Source organism: Achroia grisella, unplaced genomic scaffold (assembly GCF_030625045.1).
Source record: "Achroia grisella isolate CSIRO2021 unplaced genomic scaffold, CSIRO_AGI_Agris_v1 utg702, whole genome shotgun sequence".
Taxonomy (NCBI): domain Eukaryota; kingdom Metazoa; phylum Arthropoda; class Insecta; order Lepidoptera; family Pyralidae; genus Achroia; species Achroia grisella.
The window spans coordinates 773766-799865 of record NW_026712999.1 but is presented as its reverse complement, the minus strand read 5'-3'; the positions used below and the strand labels follow the sequence as shown (position 1 = coordinate 799865).

At 37.8% G+C, this 26100-nt stretch overlaps 1 protein-coding gene across 1 annotated transcript in view; it reads left to right on the top strand.

The window, feature by feature from the left end:
• LOC131850098 (rho guanine nucleotide exchange factor 2) overlaps window positions 1-26100 on the top strand; it is a 49664-nt gene that overhangs the window by 12337 nt on the left and 11227 nt on the right. Inside the window, exons 3-25 of the mRNA XM_059200264.1 lie at window positions 1433-1542; window positions 2276-2392; window positions 2842-2962; window positions 3408-3516; window positions 3970-4075; window positions 4746-4960; window positions 5992-6135; window positions 6969-7035; window positions 7692-7797; window positions 8281-8354; window positions 8507-8592; window positions 12890-12949; window positions 13425-13565; window positions 14359-14455; window positions 14954-15167; window positions 15870-15988; window positions 16447-16581; window positions 16893-17047; window positions 17797-17929; window positions 18170-18327; window positions 20802-20923; window positions 24705-24818; window positions 25537-25646. Of these exons, the coding sequence (XP_059056247.1) occupies window positions 1433-1542; window positions 2276-2392; window positions 2842-2962; window positions 3408-3516; window positions 3970-4075; window positions 4746-4960; window positions 5992-6135; window positions 6969-7035; window positions 7692-7797; window positions 8281-8354; window positions 8507-8592; window positions 12890-12949; window positions 13425-13565; window positions 14359-14455; window positions 14954-15167; window positions 15870-15988; window positions 16447-16581; window positions 16893-17047; window positions 17797-17929; window positions 18170-18327; window positions 20802-20923; window positions 24705-24818; window positions 25537-25646 (2813 nt within the window). The remainder of the gene's footprint in view (window positions 1-1432; window positions 1543-2275; window positions 2393-2841; window positions 2963-3407; window positions 3517-3969; window positions 4076-4745; window positions 4961-5991; window positions 6136-6968; window positions 7036-7691; window positions 7798-8280; window positions 8355-8506; window positions 8593-12889; window positions 12950-13424; window positions 13566-14358; window positions 14456-14953; window positions 15168-15869; window positions 15989-16446; window positions 16582-16892; window positions 17048-17796; window positions 17930-18169; window positions 18328-20801; window positions 20924-24704; window positions 24819-25536; window positions 25647-26100) is intronic.

The following is a 26100-nucleotide window of genomic DNA, read 5'->3' as shown; positions in this document are numbered from 1 at the left end:
ACGGATTTCCCATTTTTAGGGTACCGAATTTAAGTAGTAAAATGGTGGCTTTATGGTGACTTTATCAGTCCGCCTGTCCATCTGTCCATCTGACACAGACCACAGTACATACTGTATTTTAAAAACCAATAATGTTACAAATTTGATAGGGATACTATCATAAACATGCCGAAGTTACACAATAATCTTATTTGTTGAATGACACATAAAAAAGCTTCGTTCGTACATTCAAGACATTCGTGTTCAGGACAATTCACACATGATAATATACATAGGAAATACCCAGAGCATTATAAAAAATAGACAAGATACGACCCAGGCGACTATGTTTGTACTGTGCTAGGAGTTGAACCCGCAAAGGAAATAAGGCGGTACGCTTAACCACTAGACCACCGAGGCTCTCAGTATGAATATATCAGTGTATGTGTATGTACTACAATGAACCTCGCTATATAGTTATATATCCGCATAGCGTCGCGTCGGTCCCCACGGATATCCGGTACGCCTTGTATGCTATCCGTTTTGTTTATGAACCTGTCTGTAATCGATATAGGTCAAATACAGTCTCCTTTTTAATCGACTTCGAAAAGGAGAGGGTAACAATTTGCGTTTCTCTTGTTTTGTTTCTGTAACGTTTCTAAATTTGGAGTTTGATGCTGCTGTGTTCAAAGTCGAACGTTCAGTATGACAGTGAAATTACATACATACAAAACAACTATTGTATAAGTTATTATGTATATAATTCTAATTAAAGACTGAACTGTATTTTCAGAGAAATGTCAAATCGCTTTAGTATTTATTTTAATGAATAAGAATGACTCTGGACTCATCTAGTCCCAATGTAAGCAGAGCGTATGTTATGAGTACTAGACAACTGTCATAAATATTTTTTTTTTGTATATAAATTATTATCTTTATACTCAAACTCAAACTGTACGTAAATACGAAGAGAGACGCTTGATGTCCCATTTGTAGCTTATCCCCAGTTTAATATCGGTGTATGTCCATACAAAGGCTGATCTCGTCGGATCGGACGTTCGACTTTATGCCAATATCCGGCCTCGCTACCGACGTGCTGCCCCATTGATAGCCCACTCGAAATGGATCGAGATTTATTAGCTGTTCCAACTTCCTATTTATCTGTAGTTTTATTAGTATACTCAAAGTTGAATTGGGAAACTGGGTAGTTTATTTAGATAATAAACTAATATATTTAAGATATACAGGTAAAAAGCGTATGTGTGTCTGTTTTAACGCGGTAATCTCAGGACTATAGGTCGCATATTATGAACAATTTTTTCGCACTTTCGTATTTGTTATTTTAGGTACCTTGGTATTGTATTCTAATTTCTGTCAGTTCATTGGCCTTTCTACTTATATAAAAAATAGACTTTATCCTATTAATAATTAAATTAAATTGTTTTTGTTCCAGACGAAGGCGGCGGCAGTTCGGACTTACACTCCGACAGCAGCGAGGACGAGGTGACAGAGCACGTGACCCGCTCCACGCCACCAACAAACATGGCCGCCGCCAGGGCACAGGTAATAAAAATAGTGTCATAGACAAAGCATGCGTGGAGGGGAGAAAGGCTAATAACATACTCTATGAGATCGACCTCTGGAAACCATCACCATCATCCATCGTATTTAATTCTTGGTGACGTTATCCGACTAACTCATATTGGGAATTTCAGATATGGTACTTGGATATAGCGGTACTTGATTTTTATTTCACATTCAACTCACACTACATAGTATAGTGAGAGTAATTTGGATTCCGAATCCAGTAGTCTCGGCTGCCTTGCACAGAATACCGTTTCCTTTTTTTTTTCGGACCACTCTAATGCTGTTGGTCGCAGCTGGCCTTTACAGCTTCACCGGACGAAAGGGGGCGAGTACAGATGGCACTCCAAACCCGCGGAAGAACTTGACTTGGGCTGAAGGCCAACTCCCGCCTGACGGATACGACTTTAGTCTGAGGGCACTGCTAGGGGTTCGAACCTTGGCTCAGGCCGTCGTAATATCGGTCCCCGTTTGAATTGGACGGGGGATCGATCGGAGGAGTATACCGTTTCCGTTCTCCTTCCGATCTTTATACCCTATGCATATTGGTGGGGGGGCACGAAGGTGGCGCCATCTCTCAATGAATAAATCATAGACTTTATTATCATAGATTGTCTGACTGATATTTTAACTTGAGGTTTACTCTGGATTCTAGTATTTTGACAGGTTCTAGTATATATGAAATCGATTTTTTTGTTTTATTACTGTACAGGTGCCAACAATAAGCGTGACTCCCCACAGTCCTGGCGTGCTTGATGATAGCATACAGCAGCTACGACGGCTGCATGTGGCGGTGCAGCGGATGCGCGCAGCTCCACTACCTCTAGTGGTAATATATTCCTAACTCTTTCTGTCCTAATGCCTTGAGAAGAAATACGTACATCACTTTTTTACATAGTGGTGGTTAAGAAATTGTAATCAACCCGAAGAATAAAAGAGAAAAGAAAATATTAAAAAATAGGTTTAAAGAATTATTGACTGTTAATATTAATTCTAGTGGAAAAGGATTTAGCAGTCGTACTGTAACAGATAAGCAGACGCTACAGCAGACCTACATTTCAAATTTCATTTAATTAAATTGCTACACTACTGAGTCCATGTGTATTGTTAATTTATAATATATAATTTATTATATATGCATGTGAAATTATAATTTAATAATTTAACCTTTTAAAGACTACAATTCTATTTTCTTTCGCTCGCTTTGCTTACGAGAGAGGAACACCTTTGAATATGCTATGTGTATACATTTTAATTTTGAAATATAATTTGATACAGGGAAATGGATCGAGCAGACTCAGTACATCGTGTCCATCGTTATGTAAAGATGGCGCTCCCGAGCCGGATTGCTCGTCGCCTATTAATTTGGACTTCTACCCGCAAAGTCGGAAGGGCAGCGGTAAGTCCAACATAACATGTGTATTTAGAACTCTTACAATTAATTATCATAATCATCACCATCAGGCCACTCTGCAGTCCACTTCTGAACATAGGTGGACTGAACTTGGGAGAGCCCAAGGCATGCCGCTGGGCACGATCTTGAGCCATTCTCGTCCAATAATTATCCGCAACTCTTACGATTATAGTTTTATAATAGAACACTTTTAAATATATAATGTTTACCTATGCTTAACACTATGCTTACTATCGAAACACGAGCGGTGTAGATGAGTGTTGAAGTCAAGACCCTTTTAAACCTACACCTGGGTTACAAGACCCGGGAACTGCGCGGAGTTTCCCTCTCTTCCTCTTGATGGACTCAGCACGCCCGTATTGTGAATCCATGGAATGCTGAGAAGTTAGCTTCTTTCTCTCTCACCGTTATAATTATTTGTGCATCACAGGTGAATCTCGACAATGGTGTTTATGGGAGAGGAGGGACGAAGGCCGCAGGAGTTCGTGGGCAGCTCTGGAGCCCGGCGGCCGTACTGTCGACCCGCACCGTCAGCGCAGGTTAATTTATTGTAATATTACTAATATTATAAACGCGAAACTTTATAAGTGTGGATGGATGTTTGATACACGCAAAAATTACTGAATGGATTTTAATGAAACTTTACAATAACATAGCTGTTAGGGAAAATGTAGTAATGAAGCGTCTGTCTTGTACTTGTATGCTCCAGATAAGGTTTCCTAGGATTCTTAACACGGGCCAGCATGATGTTTTCACTAGCTTTCATTCACTTTGCACTTAGTTGGTAATTGATATTAATTATAATTAGGGAATGTGGACGCACGTGATTAGGCGGTCTGTACCTACTGTCATAGGTAAGAGATGAAAAGTGGGGGGACAGAAACTAACGGCTTTGAACAATAGCTTATACATTACAATAATACAGGTTATAACGCAGGTACAGCTAGTTAGGTAATAGAAAATAAAAATAAAAAAGTGTGATATTATTACAGCACCCTGAATGGGCACAGCGCGTCACTGTCATCGATGGAGTCGGAGGGCGAAGTGCCGCGACCGGTGCGACATTCCACACACTCGCTAAACGACAACGATCTAGCGGTTAGTACATGCAGTACACAATAGCTAATAAATCTGTGTATATTACAATAAAATTTTAAAAGGAAGAAAAATGATTTGTAACATACGTGTTATCACGCGCGAAAGAATTATCACAAAAAGTGTAAAATGCAAACATTCATGATGCACGCTGGGTTTCCTGTGCTAAATCGCGCGCGTTCCTAATCGCGCGTGAAAGAAGTCTCGTGTAAAGGTAGCTTATATGATGTTTCTATACATGTTTATAGAAAAGGAGTAGTGTGAAGAGGGTTTTAATAAAGTGTACTCGTATTGTATTGCGTGTGTAACGGAAAGACTCGAGTAGGTGAGCGCGGCGTTCCGTGTTGGCGTCGTGGGCGGAAGCGCGAGCGCGGTCTTTCTCGTTCTATGTCTACACTTACATGTGAATTGGTCTGATTCGACGATTTCGATGTTCTAGCGGTTTAACACGCTTTACGTTCAACGGTCACGGGTACGATTCCCCGCACGGCACAAATATTTATATTCATGAGTTCGTTTGTATCGATCTGGGTGTTTTCTGTGTATAATATGTATGTATTTACGACAAAAAATGTATTTCCATCAGTCGTCTAGTGCCTATAACACATGCTTTATGCTTGTGTTGAGATTATTATTGTCAGTTAATGTACATAGCGGCTACTGTGTGCAACAGAAGGACTTCGAGAAGGTGAGCGCGGCGCTGCGCGCGGGCGCGGCGGGTGCGGGCGCGGGTGCGGGGGCGGGCGGGGGCGGGTGCGGGGCGGGCGCGGCGGGGGCGGGCGCGGGCGGCGCGCGGCTGGCGGCGCGGCTGCCGCTGCAGAAGTCCGTGTCGACGCCCAGCATCGTGGCCGCCGTGCAGCCGCCGCAGCCGCAGCCGCCGCCCAACGCGTCAGTATACACGCCTATCACGTCACACGCGGGGGTTCCCCTACGGGATTTCCCCGGTCGACTGAAACTTTCTATATAATATTTACATAGTATAAAGTAAACTCGCTGTTTGTTCGCTGATATCTTTTAAATTACACACCGGATTTCAATGCAGTTTTCAGTAGTAAATAGAGCGATTCAAGAGGAAGGTTTATATATATAATAATAGATAAGTGTTATTGTATAAAACAAAACAAAAAATTTAAAAATTTGTTTGCGTCCATACAAAGATGAAACAGGTTGTTAGTAATAAATTATCTTATATATTAATCCTATAATAACAAAAGTGTATACAATAGTTTAAACAGTATTTATGAGACCTTAGAACATAATTCTTTCCTTTAACAATATAATTAGGTCATCGATTAACAATAGTTGTCCTTTGACCATTGTACTCTGACTTATGCATTATGAGCATGTTCATTCCGTTTTATTTGTTTTATAGTGACTTTCTATTATATTGTCAGGAATAATTATACAATTGACAATACCTTTGAATTAGACTTCATATTGAAAACACGATCGTAAAAAAGAAAATAGTAGATATTATTTTCCAAAATACTTACTAGGTCTTTGTAAAGTAAGTTGACATATAAGTACATAAACACGTCAATTAAAGAAATTAACTATCAATATTTTGGAGCAATTTAACCGGTTTAAATTTTATTTTAGAAAATATTGAATGCCGAAATCATTAGAAAAAAATGGAATTTGAACGGGTTAATTGTGCCCCTAAATATATATTTTTTGCATGATAAAACCTTTGTGCATGTCAATTATGTGTTTTTTTTTATTATGTGCACTGTATGCTTTGCTCAAACAGAGGTCACAAAACCGGCCAGAACCGGTGTTGACTTTGTTATTCGCACAAATTTAGACTTAGCGTGGTTCGTAATGTATTCATAATTCAAAATGCAATGTTCGAATACGATCAGTCGATTGGATTGCTAACCGCGCTAGTCTCGCTATATGTCCGTCTCGCTCGGTGTTAGCTTGTCGACGGGTGGTGCGAGTGAGACAGAGAGCGACGAGGAGACGTCGGCGGCCACGGTGGGCGCCACAGCGCAGTTGCCGGGCCGCAGGAACAACACCCACCAAGAACATCTAGGGCTGCATCGCCTCGCCTTCCTCGAACAGTGAGTGTGACGCGCGCTTATGTGTTTCAACTTGTTTGCAGGTGCGGTCTGGGCTATGGTCATAGCCATTGGTTGGCCTGGAAATTTGTATTTTATTATTACTATAAAAATAACATTCACTTTCAAATGTTCGAAATAACTACGATATTGCAGTACAGTGGTTGAGTTGAAAATATTACCCGTTTGCTTTGCTCTCGTATTGAATTAAACTATTTTATACAGCGTAATATTGTACAGTAAATTTTAATAATACAGCAATAAGTAAGTTTGATTTCCAGCGATATAATCTGCCTAAGACCACTAAATTGAAGATTATATTAGATACATTTGTATGGTTTCTCATTCCATTTGTAATAATCATATGTTTTTGACAGCAATTAACTGACTGGAAAAAAGAAAAATTCTTCTGTTATCATATATATTTTTTTAGTATCTGAATCGATTTGATTCATGTATTATACCATTTTAAAAAGGATAAAACAGATATCATTTCATTTATCTTTTGTTAGGTAAGTACTACCGGACAGATTTATATTCACGTTATTGACACTATTATACTGTTTTCTTTTTAATTTAAGCACCAAATTGAGGATAATGTGCATGTTACCACTACGCTTAATGTATGTTGTTACTGGTTTAAATGTTTTTGCTTCATTACTCGCACGTTAGAGCCATACGCAGTTTATTAATATTAATAAAATAATAATAAAATCTCAATAATTTATTATAAATAAATACAATAATATATTATTTATACGTTATATTAAATTTATATTTCGAATAAGGTTTTTTTTTCTAATTTAAATGTGTAAATTTGCTTATTTTTCATACAGAGCGGCGTTTGATCATCATGCGGAAAAGAGACGGAAACGGGGCAGTCTGTTCTTCAGGAAGAAGAAGGTAATTAATATACGCTTATTTTTAATAATTTTATTTATTTATAACACTTTATTGATGAATGCAATCTCTTTCAGACAATCTTTGAAAAAATCATATTTAGAAAAAATAGAGTAGGTGGTGCGTAAGTGGAAATAAGTTGAGAAAATTAAATTAATCTAAATGATATTGTCATACATACACCTATGTAGATAAAACAGGTATCAGAGAACATACACAGGAATTGGTTAGAGAAATTAAGCAAATATAATTTTTTTATTGTTTGTACTTTTACTAGAAGTAGACTTTGTAGAAAGTTGTCTCTATGGGTGTTTCTGTCTCAATTATTTTAACTGCAAAGACTGAATGTTATAAAAACTAAAAGAGAATCAGTTTCTCAGTTTGCAGCGTGAGGTATGGCATTGAAATTACTGTGTATGGAGTCATCATATGTTTATGATAAAAAAATACAGATTGCGTGTAATATACACTGTATTTTATTTTAAGAAAATTGAAAGGTGTAAAATAAAAAAAAAGTATAGACTTATTATGGGATGGTAGGTATCCATACCTACCATATTAAATATCAAAAATTGTATATGAAATCATGGTTCAAAATAAGTATATTTTATAAAGAGGTATGTCGCCAACACAGGTATTGAATGTTTGTACCGTTTCAGGACAAGTCCCGTAAAGCGAGCCACGTGTGGCAGGCGGCCGGCAGCGGCGGAGACTGCGACTGGTGCAGCCGACCCCTCACTGACAAACCTTCATTATACTGTGAAAGTTAGTGCCACATCACACTATTCTATACTAGCGATGCGCACCGGCTTTACATGGGGGCATTTATTTATTAATCTATACTACTGGTCGCACAGTAGTCTTTTTGTTTTATAGACATTACCTTTTTTATGCATATTTTATCATAGCCGTGCCTTAAAGCCATGATTTGGGATTGGCGAAGTAGATTATGTCATCATCTTCCACCGCTTCCGATGAGCCGTCATATCACGCCTTTGTAGGCCATGTTATCTTTGATGCAGCTTACAGTTGGTGAAAGTATTTATAAAATGAGTTAAATGTTTCGTATCCTTTACAAACAAAAAGCTCAAAAACTTTCTCTATATGAATGATATTAGTTTAGATATTCTAGCGAATTAATTATGAGATAAAGATAAACTTCAAAATATTCTTTATTGTAATTACATATTTTTCCCATTTGCAAGAAATAGTTATTGTTTTTTATATCTATTATTTACTTATTTTCAGATTGCACCATGACAGTACATCAAAATGTATGCAAAGACAGCATTGCCGATTGCAACAAGCCTAAATCTTCAAAGGTTTGTGTCATATTTATAATAAACATTATTATTGCGTCCACCAGTTGTTACAAATTACTGACTATGAAAAATGGGATATTTATTATTTCATTTACTTATTTGTCTCTTAAGAATTTATATATATTTTATATTACATACATTTTATATTATAGACATCAGTCGGTAAATCATTGACTGCGAACAGCGGTAAAAGCGGCAAGCGAAGCTCAGTATCGGGCCAGTCACAAACATCAAATAGGTAAGTATCTATGTTAGTTGCAGCCATTTAAAAAGTAATAACAATTCTAAACTTAAATATTTAAACTTAAATTGGAACGCAGCTTTGCAATTGGCACGGTCAATTAAAAAAGAAATATAAAATTAAAAACATTACATTGTACCATAAAGATATGGGCGTAGATTTTAAATATAATTTGTATGGCGTATATTTTGCTGCTTTATTTTTTCATTGTTGCAAGGTTACCTGACAAAGGCACACCGAAATAATGCCAACATGGATGACGCAGTTTTACGTTATTGCATTTTGGATTTGTTTTGCGTGCAAATGTGCGGAGTTTTATATGTATTGCGCAGGAGGTTTTAAAGGATTTATACAGTATGTGTACAATGGAAAAAGTTTTGTTTAGCTGTAGGTATATATAGGTGTGCAGTCTAATTCATTGTCAGTGTGAGGTTTATTTTATGATTTAATTATAAGAAGATACACAAGTATGTGACACAACGATTTTATAGTGAATTTATTCTCTATTTACACTTTTTATAATATTATTTCTCTATAACACTCTTTTTGCTTTGTACCATTGCCAGTTTTTCCCTGTATATATTTTTTTATGTTCTATTTTCGATTTTTCGGCTATACGCTATTTCTTGTAAGCTATATTTTAGTTGTTTATATAGTTTTGTTACGGTGAACGGAATGTCTTCTTATAAAGGAAATCATTTGCAAATGCGGACGAATTGATGTGGCGTTTCGTAATTAGCTTTTATTTACTAATTTATATCTTATACTTTGAAGATAAATGTATATATAATTGAAAATTTATTAAAACTTAAGACTACGATCTATGTATAAATGAATGAATGTACTAGTAATTCTCAATAATACAGCGATATTATGAGGAAATGTTCAGCAATAAAAAGACCTTTAAAGCTACCACAAAAATGAAACAATTCTCATGAATTCGATAATCATGTTTAGTTTAAGTTTGAGAAGGATTCAGTTATCTGTTTGAAGTTGTATTTTATTATTGAAAATAAAGTACTACAATGACACTAATAAAATATATGGTACATTTTCTTATTTATTAAAAGTAAAAATATAAACTTATTTTTCAACTATTACAGTTCCTCACTTTCAAATGCATACAATAGCTCAAAAATTGTGAATAAAGGTTTAGTTATGAAATGAAAAAAGTCAATAATATTTATCAATGCTAATGTAATAGGTATACAAAATAGTCTATAAATGTAAAATTTGCGTGACACACTGTTAGTTGCCATACTTATTCGAAACGGTATAACCGAGTTTGATGAAGTATTATATCTACACTCGGTAGGTCTGAGAATAAGTCACGATAATAAGGTGGCCCACCCAAAAAAAAAAATTGGGCACAGAATTTGTATTTTTTTATGATACAACATTAATAAATACATAATCTTATATTTTACCGTTCTACCACCGACTTTTTAATATCGATATAAATTTATATGACAAAACTACGTTTGCTGGTCAGCTAGTATACGATATATAAATGTTAGGGATGTAAAAAATAATTAGAATGAACCAACGCCACCTCGAGTCGTCCGGCCGCGTCACGTGCCGCTAACAACCTGCCACGCACACATATGTACACGTGTGTTCGCATTCGTTTCCGTGGCACGCACACAGCAAGAAGCAGAGCGGATGCTATTCGCCGTGGCGGCGCGTCGCGACCAAGCTCGGCGTGCAGTAAGTCGGGAATGCTGCGATATACAGCTGCCTCTTTCTAACTCTCTCATCATACATACATCACCGCCATTGTTCTGTCTCTCTCTATACCTACCACGTATGACGAGGGTCTTTAGGTTAAAACTTGAGCAGTGAGATAGATATTTCTATAAATTACTTATTTTTTATTTTTAAGACGTTACTTTATTAGGTAAATGAATTTTGATATCACTCGATATCATATTATATATAAATATTCGTGTTTTTATGTTAGAATTAGTTAATTCCGGTTTATTCGTATATTTCGGGAATTTCGTAAAATGAATCATAGTGTTATGCTACCCTGTTCTTTATAATAATTTTGAGTAGAGTGTATTGATACACCAGTCAGTCACGGCTATGTATTTATAACATAGAGATGAAGTCCTATTTTTTTGATCTACGTAGGGAACGTGACCACATAAAGGCATCTATGTGCCTACCCCTTAATATCAAATATCATTCACACTGGCCGTACACACGTAGAACACAAGTTTAATTATGCTACTATATCATTTTGTGTCTAAAGGTTTTAATTGTTAAAAAGAACTAAACAAAAATTATATACATTCTTTGTTTAAAAATTCTATCGTTACAAAACGTGCTTATCGCGGTTTTACACTTCGCTAATCACACATCAGATACTGAATCTTCTAGATCGTTCTCGAATCATCCACGACGCCTTACTTGTGTATCTTTCTCTCTATACGTAGGTAGAAAAATTTTCTCTTGAAAACATTGATGTCGTAGCACTTGGTTGGTTTGTAAACAGTTTTTTCGCTGAATTTGTATATTATCTCTATTCAATCAATGGACTCGATAGGGCTATTAAAATGTAAAATATTATGTGTACTTTATGTTAATCAGGTTTTGTATATTGTAGCATTATATTAATTATAGCAAAACGTGTATAGGAAATAAAAATATTCTTAGTCAAATATACTTTATACAAGCATTTTTTAATAGTAATATAATATTTTCTTGGTTCTACCGCTTATTCGGAAAGCAGACTCATCGCATAATATATCGAATAATCAAGAAATATATAGAAAACTACACACGGTGCTGCTCGCCAGTTCCCTTACTTGAACTCGGCTTTGACACGCTAACGCGTGTCTAGATTATTTCCCGAAAATTTTACTTGAATAATGTCTATAAGTTTTTCAGTACTAATTTAGTATTCATCTGAGATAAGATTTAGGTTTTTTATATTACCAGTCCATTTATTGAATAGACTTGATTTATTTCAAAATTATGTTATATGATTTATTTTTCACGTATTTAGGTGAATTGTTCTATCAAATTCTGTCAAAGTTTTGTAGTTGAGACATTTCGAAAGCGTTATTTTTTTAATAAAATTTGCATGGTCTCTTTTTTTTCTATTTACATAAAGTTATTGTATAAGTGACGTCTTTCTGGTTGCTTCTTTTTATTATTTAGGCTTTGCTGAATTTAAATGTATAAATTAATTTACACTGGTATACTGTATTACTGTTGTACTCAATGGAAGTACGTTTATCATACTTATTTTATAAGATGCTACAAAATTATCAGCATTTCCTTTTGTAAGGCATTGTGTTACTTGTATATATATTACGATAATAAAGGATTTTTATTTTACATATTTAAGATTCGATTAACTATATATTTAAAAAAAGTGCAATTTACACAAAACGGTATGTTTGCATTTTTAAGGCAAATCTTCCATTTTTTTTTAAATTAATGACATTTGTGACCAAAAAGTCTAGCCTTAACGTAATATTGACATATAATACTGTGCCCTATAGAAGGGAAAGCAGATAGTTTGGCAGCACCCTACATTTTGTAAATCACTTGTTGTGTCGAATGAATATTGACCCTGTTTGTGTTTCACGTATGGCAACATTGATTCAGTTTCGCGCCAAATGGTTGTAAAACTTTATTTTTTCAAAATATATCTGTCTAAGGATTGTTGTACCTACTATATCTTTTAAATACAAGGAAGAATTAGAGAAGGAATAAGGATGTATAAGATTAGGAAGGAGAAGGATAAGGAATAATAGAAGTAAATATTTACAAAATGTTTTGAATAATATTAATTAGAAACAACTTTCATTCATATGAAAATCTGGCAACACTATATCTTATGGAAGTTTCTGTTGCTTACTTACTATGATGGAGTAGGGGGTCAGGAAGTATAACCTATAAAGTTGAATTTTAGACTTTAATTCATATAGGAGAAAGTTAGAGTAATAGGGTTCAGTGTCTAGATTTTTATTATAATCATTTTTGATGGTTTTCAATATACGAGAAAACTATTGCGTGTCGCTCACAAAAGAAATAAAGCTGATAAAATATTTCGACAGACGATAATAAATCTTATTTATTAGCCTTAACGGCACTATTTGTCTGTATATCATTCACTTGAATATTCTATTAAAATTATATGTGAATAAGCATCTTGGTTTCTGTTTGAATTGTCATCTTGCATTGGTGGCATGTATTCCGATGTTTTCAAAATTCTGTTTGGTAATTAAATGTCTTTAGTCTGTACATTTGCATTACGTAATATTGTGTGTTTTAATTTCAGCACAAGTCATATATACAATGACGATAAGGAAGGATCCGATCATAGGCACGATCAGAGCAAGTGAGTGTGCAAATTGTTTTCATATTATTTATTACGAGTTATTTCTAATTATAAACTACTATAAGACTAAGATAGTGCTACTACACAGCCTATGTGGTTGTAGCCCTCTCATGCATAAACGAAATATCTCCTTTGGAAAGCATACACTATATCCTGAGGAGATAAAAACCATCACTCCTAAGAATATCCTTCAATTTTTGTCCCTCACGGGTCTAGGTAGTGAACTTTGAATAAGGGCGAGCACAATAGATCCATACAGGTCGCAGTGTTACAGGTCTTAGCACGTGACAATAGCCCCAATTAAAAAATTGTGCTGTGTGGATTGTCCAGTGTTATTATTATTATTGTTAATTATTTGTGTTTATTTAATACATAACCACTAAGAGTGTATAGTTGGCAATGGGACCAATACATAGTTCCATTATAACCCACTGTCTTGTGTGTGACGCTTTACCTTAATTGACCGTGGTTGCAGTGCGTCGGACGAGGCGGGTCTGGCGGAGTGGCCCGAGATCCACCTATCGGCCGACCAGCTGGGCGAGGAGGCCACGCTGCTGGGGCTGGGCGCCGTCGAGCCCGACACCTGGGCGGCCGGCGCGCCCAAGGGACTCGCCAAGTGAGACACGCACACACACACACACACACACACACACACACACACACACACACACACACACACACACACACACACACACACACACACGTAGGAGGCCACGCTGCTGGGGCTGGGCGCCGTCGAGCCCGACACCTGGGCGGCCGGCGCGCCCAAGGGACTCGCCAAGTGAGACACGCACACACACACACACACACACACACACACACACACACACACACACACACACACACACACACACACACACACACACACACACACACACACACACACACACACACACACACACACACACACACACACACACACACACACACACACACACACACACACAGCCGTAGGAGGCCACGCTGCTGGGGCTGGGCGCCGTCGAGCCCGACACCTGGGCGGCCGGCGCGCCCAAGGGACTCGCCAAGTGAGACACACACACACACACACACACACACACACACACACACACACACACACACACACACACACACATGTAGGAGGCCACGCTGCTGGGGCTGGGCGCCGTCGAGCCCGACACCTGGGCGGCCGGCGCGCCCAAGGGACTCGCCAAGTGAGACACGCACACACACACCACGGGAGGAAGATAAAAAGAAGAGAATAAAAATCCCAGCACATGGGATTTTTATTGAATGAGGTTTATAATATACTGTTACTGTACGCGCTTGCATCGTACATTATATACAGTACATTATACTTATAGTTTCGGTACTATCCGAACAGTTACTGGTAAATAATGATGTAACTGTTTATTTAATACATGATTTTGTATTATCTGTAATTTCAGGTCGCTTGGCGAACGGGAGACAAAGCGACAGGAACACATTTACGAACTAATATTGACTGAGAAACATCACTGTCTCACTATACGTCTTATGCAAAAGGTAATTAATTATTTCCATTTAATTTTTGAATTGTACAGAATGTATTCTATTTTTTTCTTTTGTTATGGTTATAATTTAGTTTTTGCTAACTTTCGTCATCGTAACTCTACATATATATATATAGCTATAGTAGCTCAGTATAAGTAGAATGAAACTACTATCTTAGTCGTATTTGTGGTACCTTTAATTTGGAAATAATAATAACAAGTTATGTGTCTAACATTATATGATTGTTATATTATCAAATGAACATGTCATATGCAATGAGTGAGATGTAAATACTCCTCTCCTGCCTCTCCGAGGCGCTCACGTTGCGCTGGGCGTAAGCGCGCAGTTGAATCGCGCAAATGATGTGTGACGCTACATATGACGACTCGTAGAAGAAGTAGCCTATGGACGTTCCACAGGCTACGGTAATCGTTTACGACCAGACGAGTCGTATGGCGGTTCGCCAGAGCCGTAAATAAAAAACAAAATATATTGGGGGCGCGGTCGCAGATGTTCGCGGCGGGCATGAGCCGCGCGGCGGGCGTGGGCGCGGCGCAGGTGGCGCGCATGTTCCCGCGGCTCGACGAGCTGTGGGCGCTGCACGCCGCGCTGCTGGCCCGCCTGCGCGCGCGGCAGCGGGACCACGCGCGCGTCGCCTCCGTCGCCGACATACTCGCGGACGCCTTCGCGCCGCCCGCCATGCAGCGCCTCAAGTCCGCGTACGGTGCGTACTCTCACTACACGCTACATTAACACTCGCAGCGGGACCACGCGCGCGTCGCCTCCGTCGCCGACATACTCGCGGACGCCTTCGCGCCGCCCGCCATGCAGCGCCTCAAGTCCGCGTACGGTGCGTACTCTCACTACACGCTACATTAACACTCGCAGCGGGACCACGCGCGCGTTCGCCTCCGTCGCCGACATACTCGCGGACGCCTTCGCGCCGCCCGCCATGCAGCGCCTCAAGTCCGCGTACGGTGCGTACTCTCACTACACGCTACATTAACACTCGCAGCGGGACCACGCGCGCGTCGCCTCCGTCGCCGACATACTCGCGGACGCCTTCGCGCCGCCCGCCATGCCGCCCGCGGTCACGCTTCAGGCCAATACAGCGATCTGGGGCACCGTTGCTATCCCCTTCTACGACTGCTAAGAATAGAACCTAGTCGGTGTCCAATCTGGCGGCGCTGGTCCGTCCTATAGACGGTGTAGGGCAAGACCAACGTTGTTAGGGCACCTATTTGGTCCTACTTAAGTAGACGCGTGACTAGAAAATCAATTAAACTGTTTCAAAATGGCATAATACTGTACTTATTTATCTCTTATATGCGAACACAAATAACACAATACAATAATTTAGCCGCCACTAGTCTATTAAACGCTGAAAGTGTTACGTGAAATTAATGTTAATATGATTGCTATTCAGGTGAATTTTGCTCACGACATCGGGATGCGGTTGAGGTCTTCAAAGAATGTTGCACACGGGAGCCCCGACTCGCACGTTTCATCCGCAAGTGTCAACAGAACCCTATGCTCAGGAAAAAGGTATTATTTATTTATAGACTAATTAAAATATACTACATATACACTTAATAGTTGAGGATGTATTTTTTTATACTATTTCTGTATAATACTTTACAGACAGCTGAAACACCTGCATCTTTCCAATTAGTATTACTAATTACTAATTTTAATTAAGATTAAAGTAATAATTTATAGACAACTTTTAATTTAAAATTATCGATTCAACATTTTTGTTCAGTTTACATGTTGATTTCTAATTATCTTCAATCAGAAAGTCAAGTTCGATTCTGGCTTTACTTTATACTACGCGGTAAACTTTGTGAGTTTCGATGTTTGGGGTAACTTTTAGTAGTTGGATAGCCCATTTATCGATGGTATATAACATCACGCTCAGATGAATAATGTTGCAAAAAAAGGGGAACTTGTGCCCCAGACTAAATTGTGCGAGTCAACTAGTAATAAATGGTTTTTATTAACAGGGTGTTCCAGAATGTGTCCTTTTCGTGGCGCAAAGATTAACAAAATATCCGCTGCTATTAGAGCCTCTATTGAAAACGGCCGGCGATGATGTGAATGAACGGGAACTTTTACAGAAGGCGCTCTGTGGAGTTAAGGTATCAATATAATTATATCGTATTGTATAATTACTATACTATATAGCTACAGAGCAGTAGTCAAGACTAGTTTCAAACTATTAAAAAAAAACTAGTCAATTAGCAGATTCTTATTTTGTGATTGATAGAACCAAAAGGATTTTTTTAGGTATGATTACAAAGGGTATACTGTATTTAATTAGATTTGAATTAACAACAGTTAAGAATAGATCTGTTGTTCGGTACAATTTGACCAAACTCCCGGTACTATAAGATCTTTTGTGTACTGTGTGTTGTGAATTAATTTGAAATCTATGTGTAAATTTGTTCAGGAAATCCTTGTGGACGTAGACAATCAAGTGGCAGCTAAAGAGAGAGAAGATCGCAAACTCGAAATTTATCATAGGATAGACGCGAAATCTTTCGCTAACTTCCGAGGACGCAAGTTTAAAAAGAGCGATATATTGCAAGGCAACCGGAGCTTAATGTGAGTAATATTTTATGTAACTTTTAACTAACTTTATGAAGTTTTACATTTTATGTAAATATATTTATTTTATAATATAAAGAATTTACATGTACGTGTTATATACACATTTATATACTAACTTCTATATACATATAACACTCTACATTATTATCAGCGTATGAATGCTGATTATCAAATAATATTATATTAGTTCTGTCTTAATATATCATCAAATACTTGTTTAACATTTCTATTTAAGGTGTAATATATTTTTCGTAGAGCATATAGTAGAATATAACTTTATTGACTCGTCTTGACATTGATATAATGACATAAAATACAAGCAACAATTTATAAAACAGAGTCAATGTGGACCACAGCTCACCATAATACTGGAAATATAGTTTCCAGCGCTGATTTGCAGATGAGCCCACAGTATTTAACACCTTTAGTCGTGATTTGGTTTCCGAACAGTCAACATTAGGCTTGCAAGTTATATCCGAACTTTATTCATTGCCTAATGACGCCTCATTCAGAGCTGAAACTCGTGTCGCAATATGGGTGTAGTCTCAATAACGGCCGGAATTTGATCGCCATTAGAGGAGGTTGTAATGGTAGTCAAGTTTCCACACTGAATATTTGTGGTCTCGCACATGCTAATTGTAGCGGAATTAAACAAAATAATATAAATCTATTAAGTACCTTTAATTGCTTTGATACCTGACTATTGTTTGTTCACATGTTTATTCATTTTAATGCTGTTCTAGGTTTGAAGGCGTAGCGACGCTCATGCAGGGTCGCAGTAAGATGCAGACGTTATTCGTTGTCGTACTGACGGATGTACTTTTCTTTCTTCACGACAATAACAACAAGTATACTTTCTACACTCCTGATAATAAGGTAATTATATATTTTTTTATACATAAAAGACATTTTATATACATTTCATTTTTAGTTGTATTGCGACATCAGTATATTTAGTCTTTTTTTCTGTATTCAGTTGATAGAATATTTTGAAGATTTCTTGTGTTTTCATAGCTATATCTATAATATTTAGAGGATTTCTTGTGTGTTTTCAATTGCAGTATCTATATGGTAAACTATTTTTTATTATTATATGAGTATGGTGGATGTTTACAGACGGGCGTGGTGTCGCTGGTGAAGCTGCTGGTGCGGGAGAAGGCGGGTGCGGAGGGGCGCGGACTGTACCTCATCTGCAGCGGACCAGCAGACCCGGAGATGTTCGAACTGCGCGTACACCGTCCCAAGGACATCCACGCCTGGATACAGGCCGTCAGGTACGACATATAGCAGACCCGGAGATGTTCGAACTGCGCGTACACCGTCCCAAGGACATCCACGCCTGGATACAGGCCGTCAGGTACGACATATAGCAGACCCGGAGATGTTCGAACTGCGCGTACACCGTCCCAAGGACATCCACGCCTGGATACAGGCCGTCAGGTACGACATATAGCAGACCCGGAGATGTTCGAACTGCGCGTACACCGTCCCAAGGACATCCACGCCTGGATACAGGCCGTCAGGTACGACATATAGCAGACCCGGAGATGTTCGAACTGCGCGTACACCGCCCCAAGGACATCCACGCCTGGATACAGGCCGTCAGGTACGACATATAGCAGACCCGGAGATGTTCGAACTGCGCGTACACCGCCCCAAGGACATCCACGCCTGGATACAGGCCGTCAGGTACGACATATAGCAGACCCGGAGATGTTCGAACTGCGCGTACACCGCCCCAAGGACATCCACGCCTGGATACAGGCCGTCAGGTACGACATATAGCAGACCCGGAGATGTTCGAACTGCGCGTACACCGCCCCAAGGACATCCACGCCTGGATACAGGCCGTCAGGTACGACATATAGCAGACCCGGAGATGTTCGAACTGCGCGTACACCGCCCCAAGGACATCCACGCCTGGATACAGGCCGTCAGGTACGACATATAGCAGACCCGGAGATGTTCGAACTGCGCGTACACCGCCCCAAGGACATCCACGCCTGGATACAGGCCGTCAGGTACGACATATAGCAGACCCGGAGATGTTCGAACTGCGCGTACACCGCCCCAAGGACATCCACGCCTGGATACAGGCCGTCAGGTACGACATATAGCAGACCCGGAGATGTTCGAACTGCGCGTACACCGCCCCAAGGACATCCACGCCTGGATACAGGCCGTCAGGTACGACATATAGCAGACCCGGAGATGTTCGAACTGCGCGTACACCGCCCCAAGGACATCCACGCCTGGATACAGGCCGTCAGGTACGACATATAGCAGACCCGGAGATGTTCGAACTGCGCGTACACCGCCCCAAGGACATCCACGCCTGGATACAGGCCGTCAGGTACGACATATAGCAGACCCGGAGATGTTCGAACTGCGCGTACACCGCCCCAAGGACATCCACGCCTGGATACAGGCCGTCAGGTACGACATATAGCAGACCCGGAGATGTTCGAACTGCGCGTACACCGCCCCAAGGACATCCACGCCTGGATACAGGCCGTCAGGTACGACATATAGCAGACCCGGAGATGTTCGAACTGCGCGTACACCGCCCCAAGGACATCCACGCCTGGATACAGGCCGTCAGGTACGACATATAGCAGACCCGGAGATGTTCGAACTGCGCGTACACCGCCCCAAGGACATCCACGCCTGGATACAGGCCGTCAGGTACGACATATAGCAGACCCGGAGATGTTCGAACTGCGCGTACACCGCCCCAAGGACATCCACGCCTGGATACAGGCCGTCAGGTACGACATATAGCAGACCCGGAGATGTTCGAACTGCGCGTACACCGCCCCAAGGACATCCACGCCTGGATACAGGCCGTCAGGTACGACATATAGCAGACCCGGAGATGTTCGAACTGCGCGTACACCGCCCCAAGGACATCCACGCCTGGATACAGGCCGTCAGGTACGACATATAGCAGACCCGGAGATGTTCGAACTGCGCGTACACCGCCCCAAGGACATCCACGCCTGGATACAGGCCGTCAGGTACGACATATAGCAGACCCGGAGATGTTCGAACTGCGCGTACACCGCCCCAAGGACATCCACGCCTGGATACAGGCCGTCAGGTACGACATATAGCAGACCCGGAGATGTTCGAACTGCGCGTACACCGCCCCAAGGACATCCACGCCTGGATACAGGCCGTCAGGTACGACATATAGCAGACCCGGAGATGTTCGAACTGCGCGTACACCGCCCCAAGGACATCCACGCCTGGATACAGGCCGTCAGGTACGACATATAGCACTCGGTGGACCAAACGCCTCACCAGAGACGCTTACGGGTTTGGATACAAACCATCAGGTCTGCGGATACGCACTATTATTTATCGATATGTTGCACTCGGCGGTCTAGTAGTTTAACCCGCCGCCTCACTATCTATGTTTCTGAGTTCGATTCCTGGCACTATTAAAATATTATTAGTGCGAATACACATGACCATACACTTTTAAAGTGCCCGATACATACAAATAACTTTAAAAAAATAGCCAGTTGAATTTCTTTGCAATATTTGTCTCCTGAAATAACCAGCCCAAACTGGACGGTAGGGATATTGATAAATAATTAGGATGTGAACAACAAGTAAACTGGATAAAATATTGATAAAAAAATAACTACCATTTATACGGGTTGCCTTACATAAATTTGTCATATCTAAATTTGAATTCGCAAACATTAAATAGTTTCATTTCATAATATAAAAAAAAATACAGGGCCGCAGTACAAAATTGCCCCGAGGACGTCGAGGAGGCGGAAGCAGGTGCGATGGCCGTTTCAGCAGAGGAGAGACAGAGACAACTAGACGCGAGACATGAGAATATAAGACTGATCACAGGTAATATATTCAATAATCTATATTTATATTGGTAACTTACAAATATATTATTTTTACTGTTTATAATGGCAGTGTATATATGAGTATGTAGGATGTTATCTAACTATCTGTATTTCTGTCTACATGGCATAGTATGTGTTAGATGTATACATTATGATATTGATCGAACTTTCTGTCGCTAATACACATTTTATTGTATATTAATTCTTTATAAATACAAATATTGCTAGTTGTGTGAATTGGCCTTTAAAAACACTGTTTTCTCTTCAGTATCAGTATAATTTGGTTGGTATTATATTTCGAGTAATTTTTTTTTTTTTAATAATTGACGGCCTCGGTGGTTTAGCGGTTTAGCATATTAGCGCTTTACTTCCGATGGTCGTAGGTTAGATTTCTAGCACGGTGCAAACATTTGTATTCATGAGTATGATTGTTTGAATCGGCCAGGGTGTTTTCTATGTGTACTATATACTTACAAAAAAAAATCTAAGTATTTATATCAGTTGTCTAGTACTCATAACATAAGCTGTGCTTTCCGTGGAACTAGATGGTGCTGTGTTAATTGTCCAGTATCATTTATTTATTTATAATTATCATAGTCATGAAGTTAGGTTTATTATATTAATATTTATAACAAACACTATGCCCTGTAGTAGAAAATGCGAATATTTTAGTAGCATCTTACTCGTATATATAATATTATGTTGCAAATATACAGTATTATTTACATTATTTTTTTATATCTGTCCTAAAAATTCCTTCCTTGTAAATTTAAGAAATGATATTTTTATAGGATTAAATTAAAAATGTAATATAATGGTTCAAGTAAAGAATTTTGTCTAAACAGATGAATCTCCGTGGTGGCAAATAGAAGGTGACTAACGTAATGCCATTGGTATTATAGGTATATGTTTGCATGCGAGCATGTCATTCAATTGTTTGATCATCCTTTCAATTCAATGTTGCATTATCTTTGATTATGTACTTTATACACATAACTTTTGAGTTCATTATAACAGAAAAAGAAAATATGTTTAAGCTATAATTAACTTAGAATAATTGTAATAAGTTTTGGATTGATTGTTATAAAATATTCAAAACTAGGTGAGCTGTTATCTATTTCGACTGCCTCGGCGGTATAGTGGTTTAGCACACCGCCGTGCTTCCGTTAGTCGCGGGTTAGGTTCCTCGCACGATACTAACATTTGTATTCACATTATTATTATTGTGAAACTGCGAAATAATTCAGAGACAGCGACTAAGCCTGTTGATTTATACAAAAAAAAAATAATATACATAATGTTTGTTAGAAATTTGTTAATAATATCATGTCATTCACTTATCAGATTTCTATGTATCTATTCTATATTTAAATTAATATCTGCTATACTCGTATTATGTATTATTTTAATCTTTTTTCACTGTTGTTTACAATTGTACATGTTATATAATTGGGATATTTGATGTTCTCTATAGTCCAGAAGTTATGATCACCGCTTTACATATGGTGATGATGCTCTAGGTCTCGATTCCACGGTTGAATTCTTAGTATTGTATTGTATTATTCAGGGTATGTGTACATAGAACACATGTTATATAGGCATTTACAAAATGTTAGGTTTTTCTATGAGTCGTTTACTACTCATAATTCCAGGTCTGTTTAGTTTAGGGGTAAAAGTCGCTGTGAAAATTGTCCTGGGTTATTGTTATTTGCAGACGACCAGTGAGCAGGACTTTTGTAATATCATGAATAATATAATCATATTGAATGTCCCCTCTATATAACGTGTACAATTATGTATTTATGTCTAAACTATTAAATTTATTATAGAGTTGTTCGTTATTGTTGTGAAATCCAGTAATATTGACAAAATTGAACACCTGGAACACCTTTCAGCAAAGAACAGTCCAAATGTGTGGAACAATATTTTAACTCTTCAGACCACTTTAATTGCACCTATATAAATTGACCAATGTATATACATCATAAGTAAGTTTTCATGTGTAGTGATAATGTTCATTAATGGAAGTGGTGAAGCATGTTTGTTTTTCTCTCTTTTTCCTCTCTCTCTCTGTATACATCCTCAGATTATATGATGAATTTAAAAACAACTGCATATTTCTGTTTAATTAACTCTTGAAATTGGTCAGTTTATTGAATATTATTAATACTACAAACGCTATACATCCATAATATAAATATATTAAAAATGTGTAACTTGAATACAGGTTCAATAAAATCAATCTTCTATATTAATTATTTGCCTATAACCATGATAATGATGATACTCATAAGTACATGATATACAGGATATCACGTTAGTCCGCTTGAAAAGGTCATTCATGGTACAAAGGACATGTTAGTAGTCTTTCATAATATCTGTAATGTTATTTATATATATATTGGTAATATTGTTTTCCATTATAATCAAACAAGAAAAATAACGTAAATTACATTTTTATTCAAAGCCAAAATGATATTTATTTATTTATTTATTAAAACTTTAATACACAAATACGAGTACACGAATAAAAGTGCACATGACGGACTTAACACCTTGAGGCGTTTTCTTCTAGTCAACCATATGACAAATAGAAATGTATGTGCACCTCTTAAGAAATATTTAATTCTAGGAAAACTTTGGCAGGCTCTATTTGGGAGTTCTATTACACATTCTAAGTGTACGCGGGGGGAAGCTTCATTGTATCCGCAAGTTGAGAAAAAATGAATTAGAAAGCAAGAATGACTTCCATGGCTACTGATACTTTTTTAATCATTCTATTATGGAAGTTTAGTGTTTGTAAGGAGAATAACCGTCACAAGTTATGCTGTATTTCTATAATTTATTTTTAATATGTAGTTATATGTATAGTTTGTCATTTTTATGTATTATTGTAAAGCCATAATAATAGTGTTGAATATAAGTATATGTTCGATTTTTAAGTTTGTGTAGGTTGTTTTTTGATTTCTTTTTGCCAAGTTACAATTAGAACTTTGTTTTTTTTTCTATGTGTATGTAAATAACTCAATAATCGGACAATATAATTAATAAATGACCTATCTATAAAGTTTATAATAACTTCAAATAGAGTTAAATTAAAGGCCTATGTCCAGCAGTGGACTGCGGTGGGTAGATGATGATTATAATAATGATGAGCTAAATCAAATACAAATGAACATGATATTATATGAATCTTTATACTATTTTCTGAGTAGCTTTCTATAAGTGTAAAAAATGTTTAAATCGGTTAAGTATATTTTAAGTTTATCCATTACAACAATGAAATACAATGTAATGAGTCCTTACAATGTAAGTAGAGATTGTTTATATTTCTTAAGTTGCATGAAGACGTCGCGATGTCAAATATCGACGCAATAGTTTTACATCTTCCTGTGTCAAAAATCTAACGTGTTTTATATGAAACCAAATGCAGAGTTGATTATGCTAGACTCTACGGCTCATGCAACTAACAAAATAAAAAAAAATAATGGCAGTATTATTACATTGGGTTTATTTTTTTTCCTAATTTTCCAACTGTAATCTGCGTAAGCCGTATATACGGCCGAGTTTTGTCTGCGTGTAAAAGTATATTTTATTATTCTAGGACATAGGAATATAGATGATATATTTCAGATCACGTCTTGTAGATCTGTGGTACCAATATTATTCATGTTTGTTCAGTAGTTTATACACAATCATATTACTAACATCCAATTGTTTTACATCGTTAATAGTAGGATAAATGTTTTTATAATGTTTTCTGTCTTTGTCCCACACAGAGGCATTAAGAGCTAAGGACAAGGAGCATGCGACGTTGTTGGAAGAGAAGATGATGCTGCATATGAAAATGGTCGGCCACACAGGATCGTCTACGCTTGATGTGCCAAATACAGGTAATATTTTAATTGTTATTATATTTAACTGAAATGGCGAATGAGCTCAATTGCAATCCAAAGGAAAGTCACAAATGTAGCATTAGATTTGTCTGTAGATTGCGCTGCTATTAAATTATCTGCATTCCTTTTCTACAGATCATAGTATTAGATAATGTTGGAATTTCGTATCACTAACGTTATTATTTTGCATACAGTGTTTTGTATAATTAATTATAATTTATGTAAATTGAAATTTAACAGCCAAAGAGGCTATGAATTGCCTTAGTATCTTAATAGAGTCTTATTTAGTATTTAAGAAATTCTAATAATAGTAATTTTATTACTTTTATGACATGAAATTCCTTTAATAACGTAATATGTACAGGATACTTTTTAGTAAATTTTCAAAAGGAACTATACTATTTAATAGATTGCAATACCAGTTGTCACAAGCAGACGGTACAACTACCTAAATTAAAGATTGCGACAAATATCATACACATATTAACCGATACTATAATATATTTATTATCGATGCTATTGAACATCGAGAGAGGTAAATACCTTATTTACTATTAGTAACCTAACGAATTGCGTTATTTACTTTCTGCTCGTAACCACTATATAATATAACAGTAATTAAAATAGGTATATATACTATAGGTTTTTTTGTACAGATGGAATCAACTGGGTTACTGTTTAGTAATCACGATAATATGTTATATTTATGTGACAGGTATAAACACAGTATTCCCGGGCGGACTAGTGTTCCCCGATTACGTGAGACTATCAGCGCCTTCCGCTGATACCCACGCACTCTGGCAGGAGGTCTGTCGAGTTGTTAAGGTATGTTTAATTTCTTTACCTATTTATCTGATTACCAGTTTTTGATTAAAAATATACCTATTTATTATTAGAAAAAGAACGGCCTACATTAGTATGCATAAAACAGTATAACATTTTAATGGATTTTAATGATTTTTCTGAAAAGTTTTTTTGTTTGGATACAAGTGTAGGCGACGCACTACATGATTATTGTATATTTTTATGTTATATTCTTTTTATGATATACATTTTATTTTACTCCGTTATTATCTTATGATCTTTATTAAACGTACAGGGATGTGTAATGACCTGTAGTACTGCTTGTATGCAAGCCTCCCCATCAAATTGCTTAGTAGCTCTTTCCACAAACCATCGTGCAAAGCGACCTGTTGCACGTCCTAGTTTAATTATATCATCTCTTTTATTTACATCCATTATAACAAGATTTGTTTGTTTTTAAAGTTAGATATCAAAA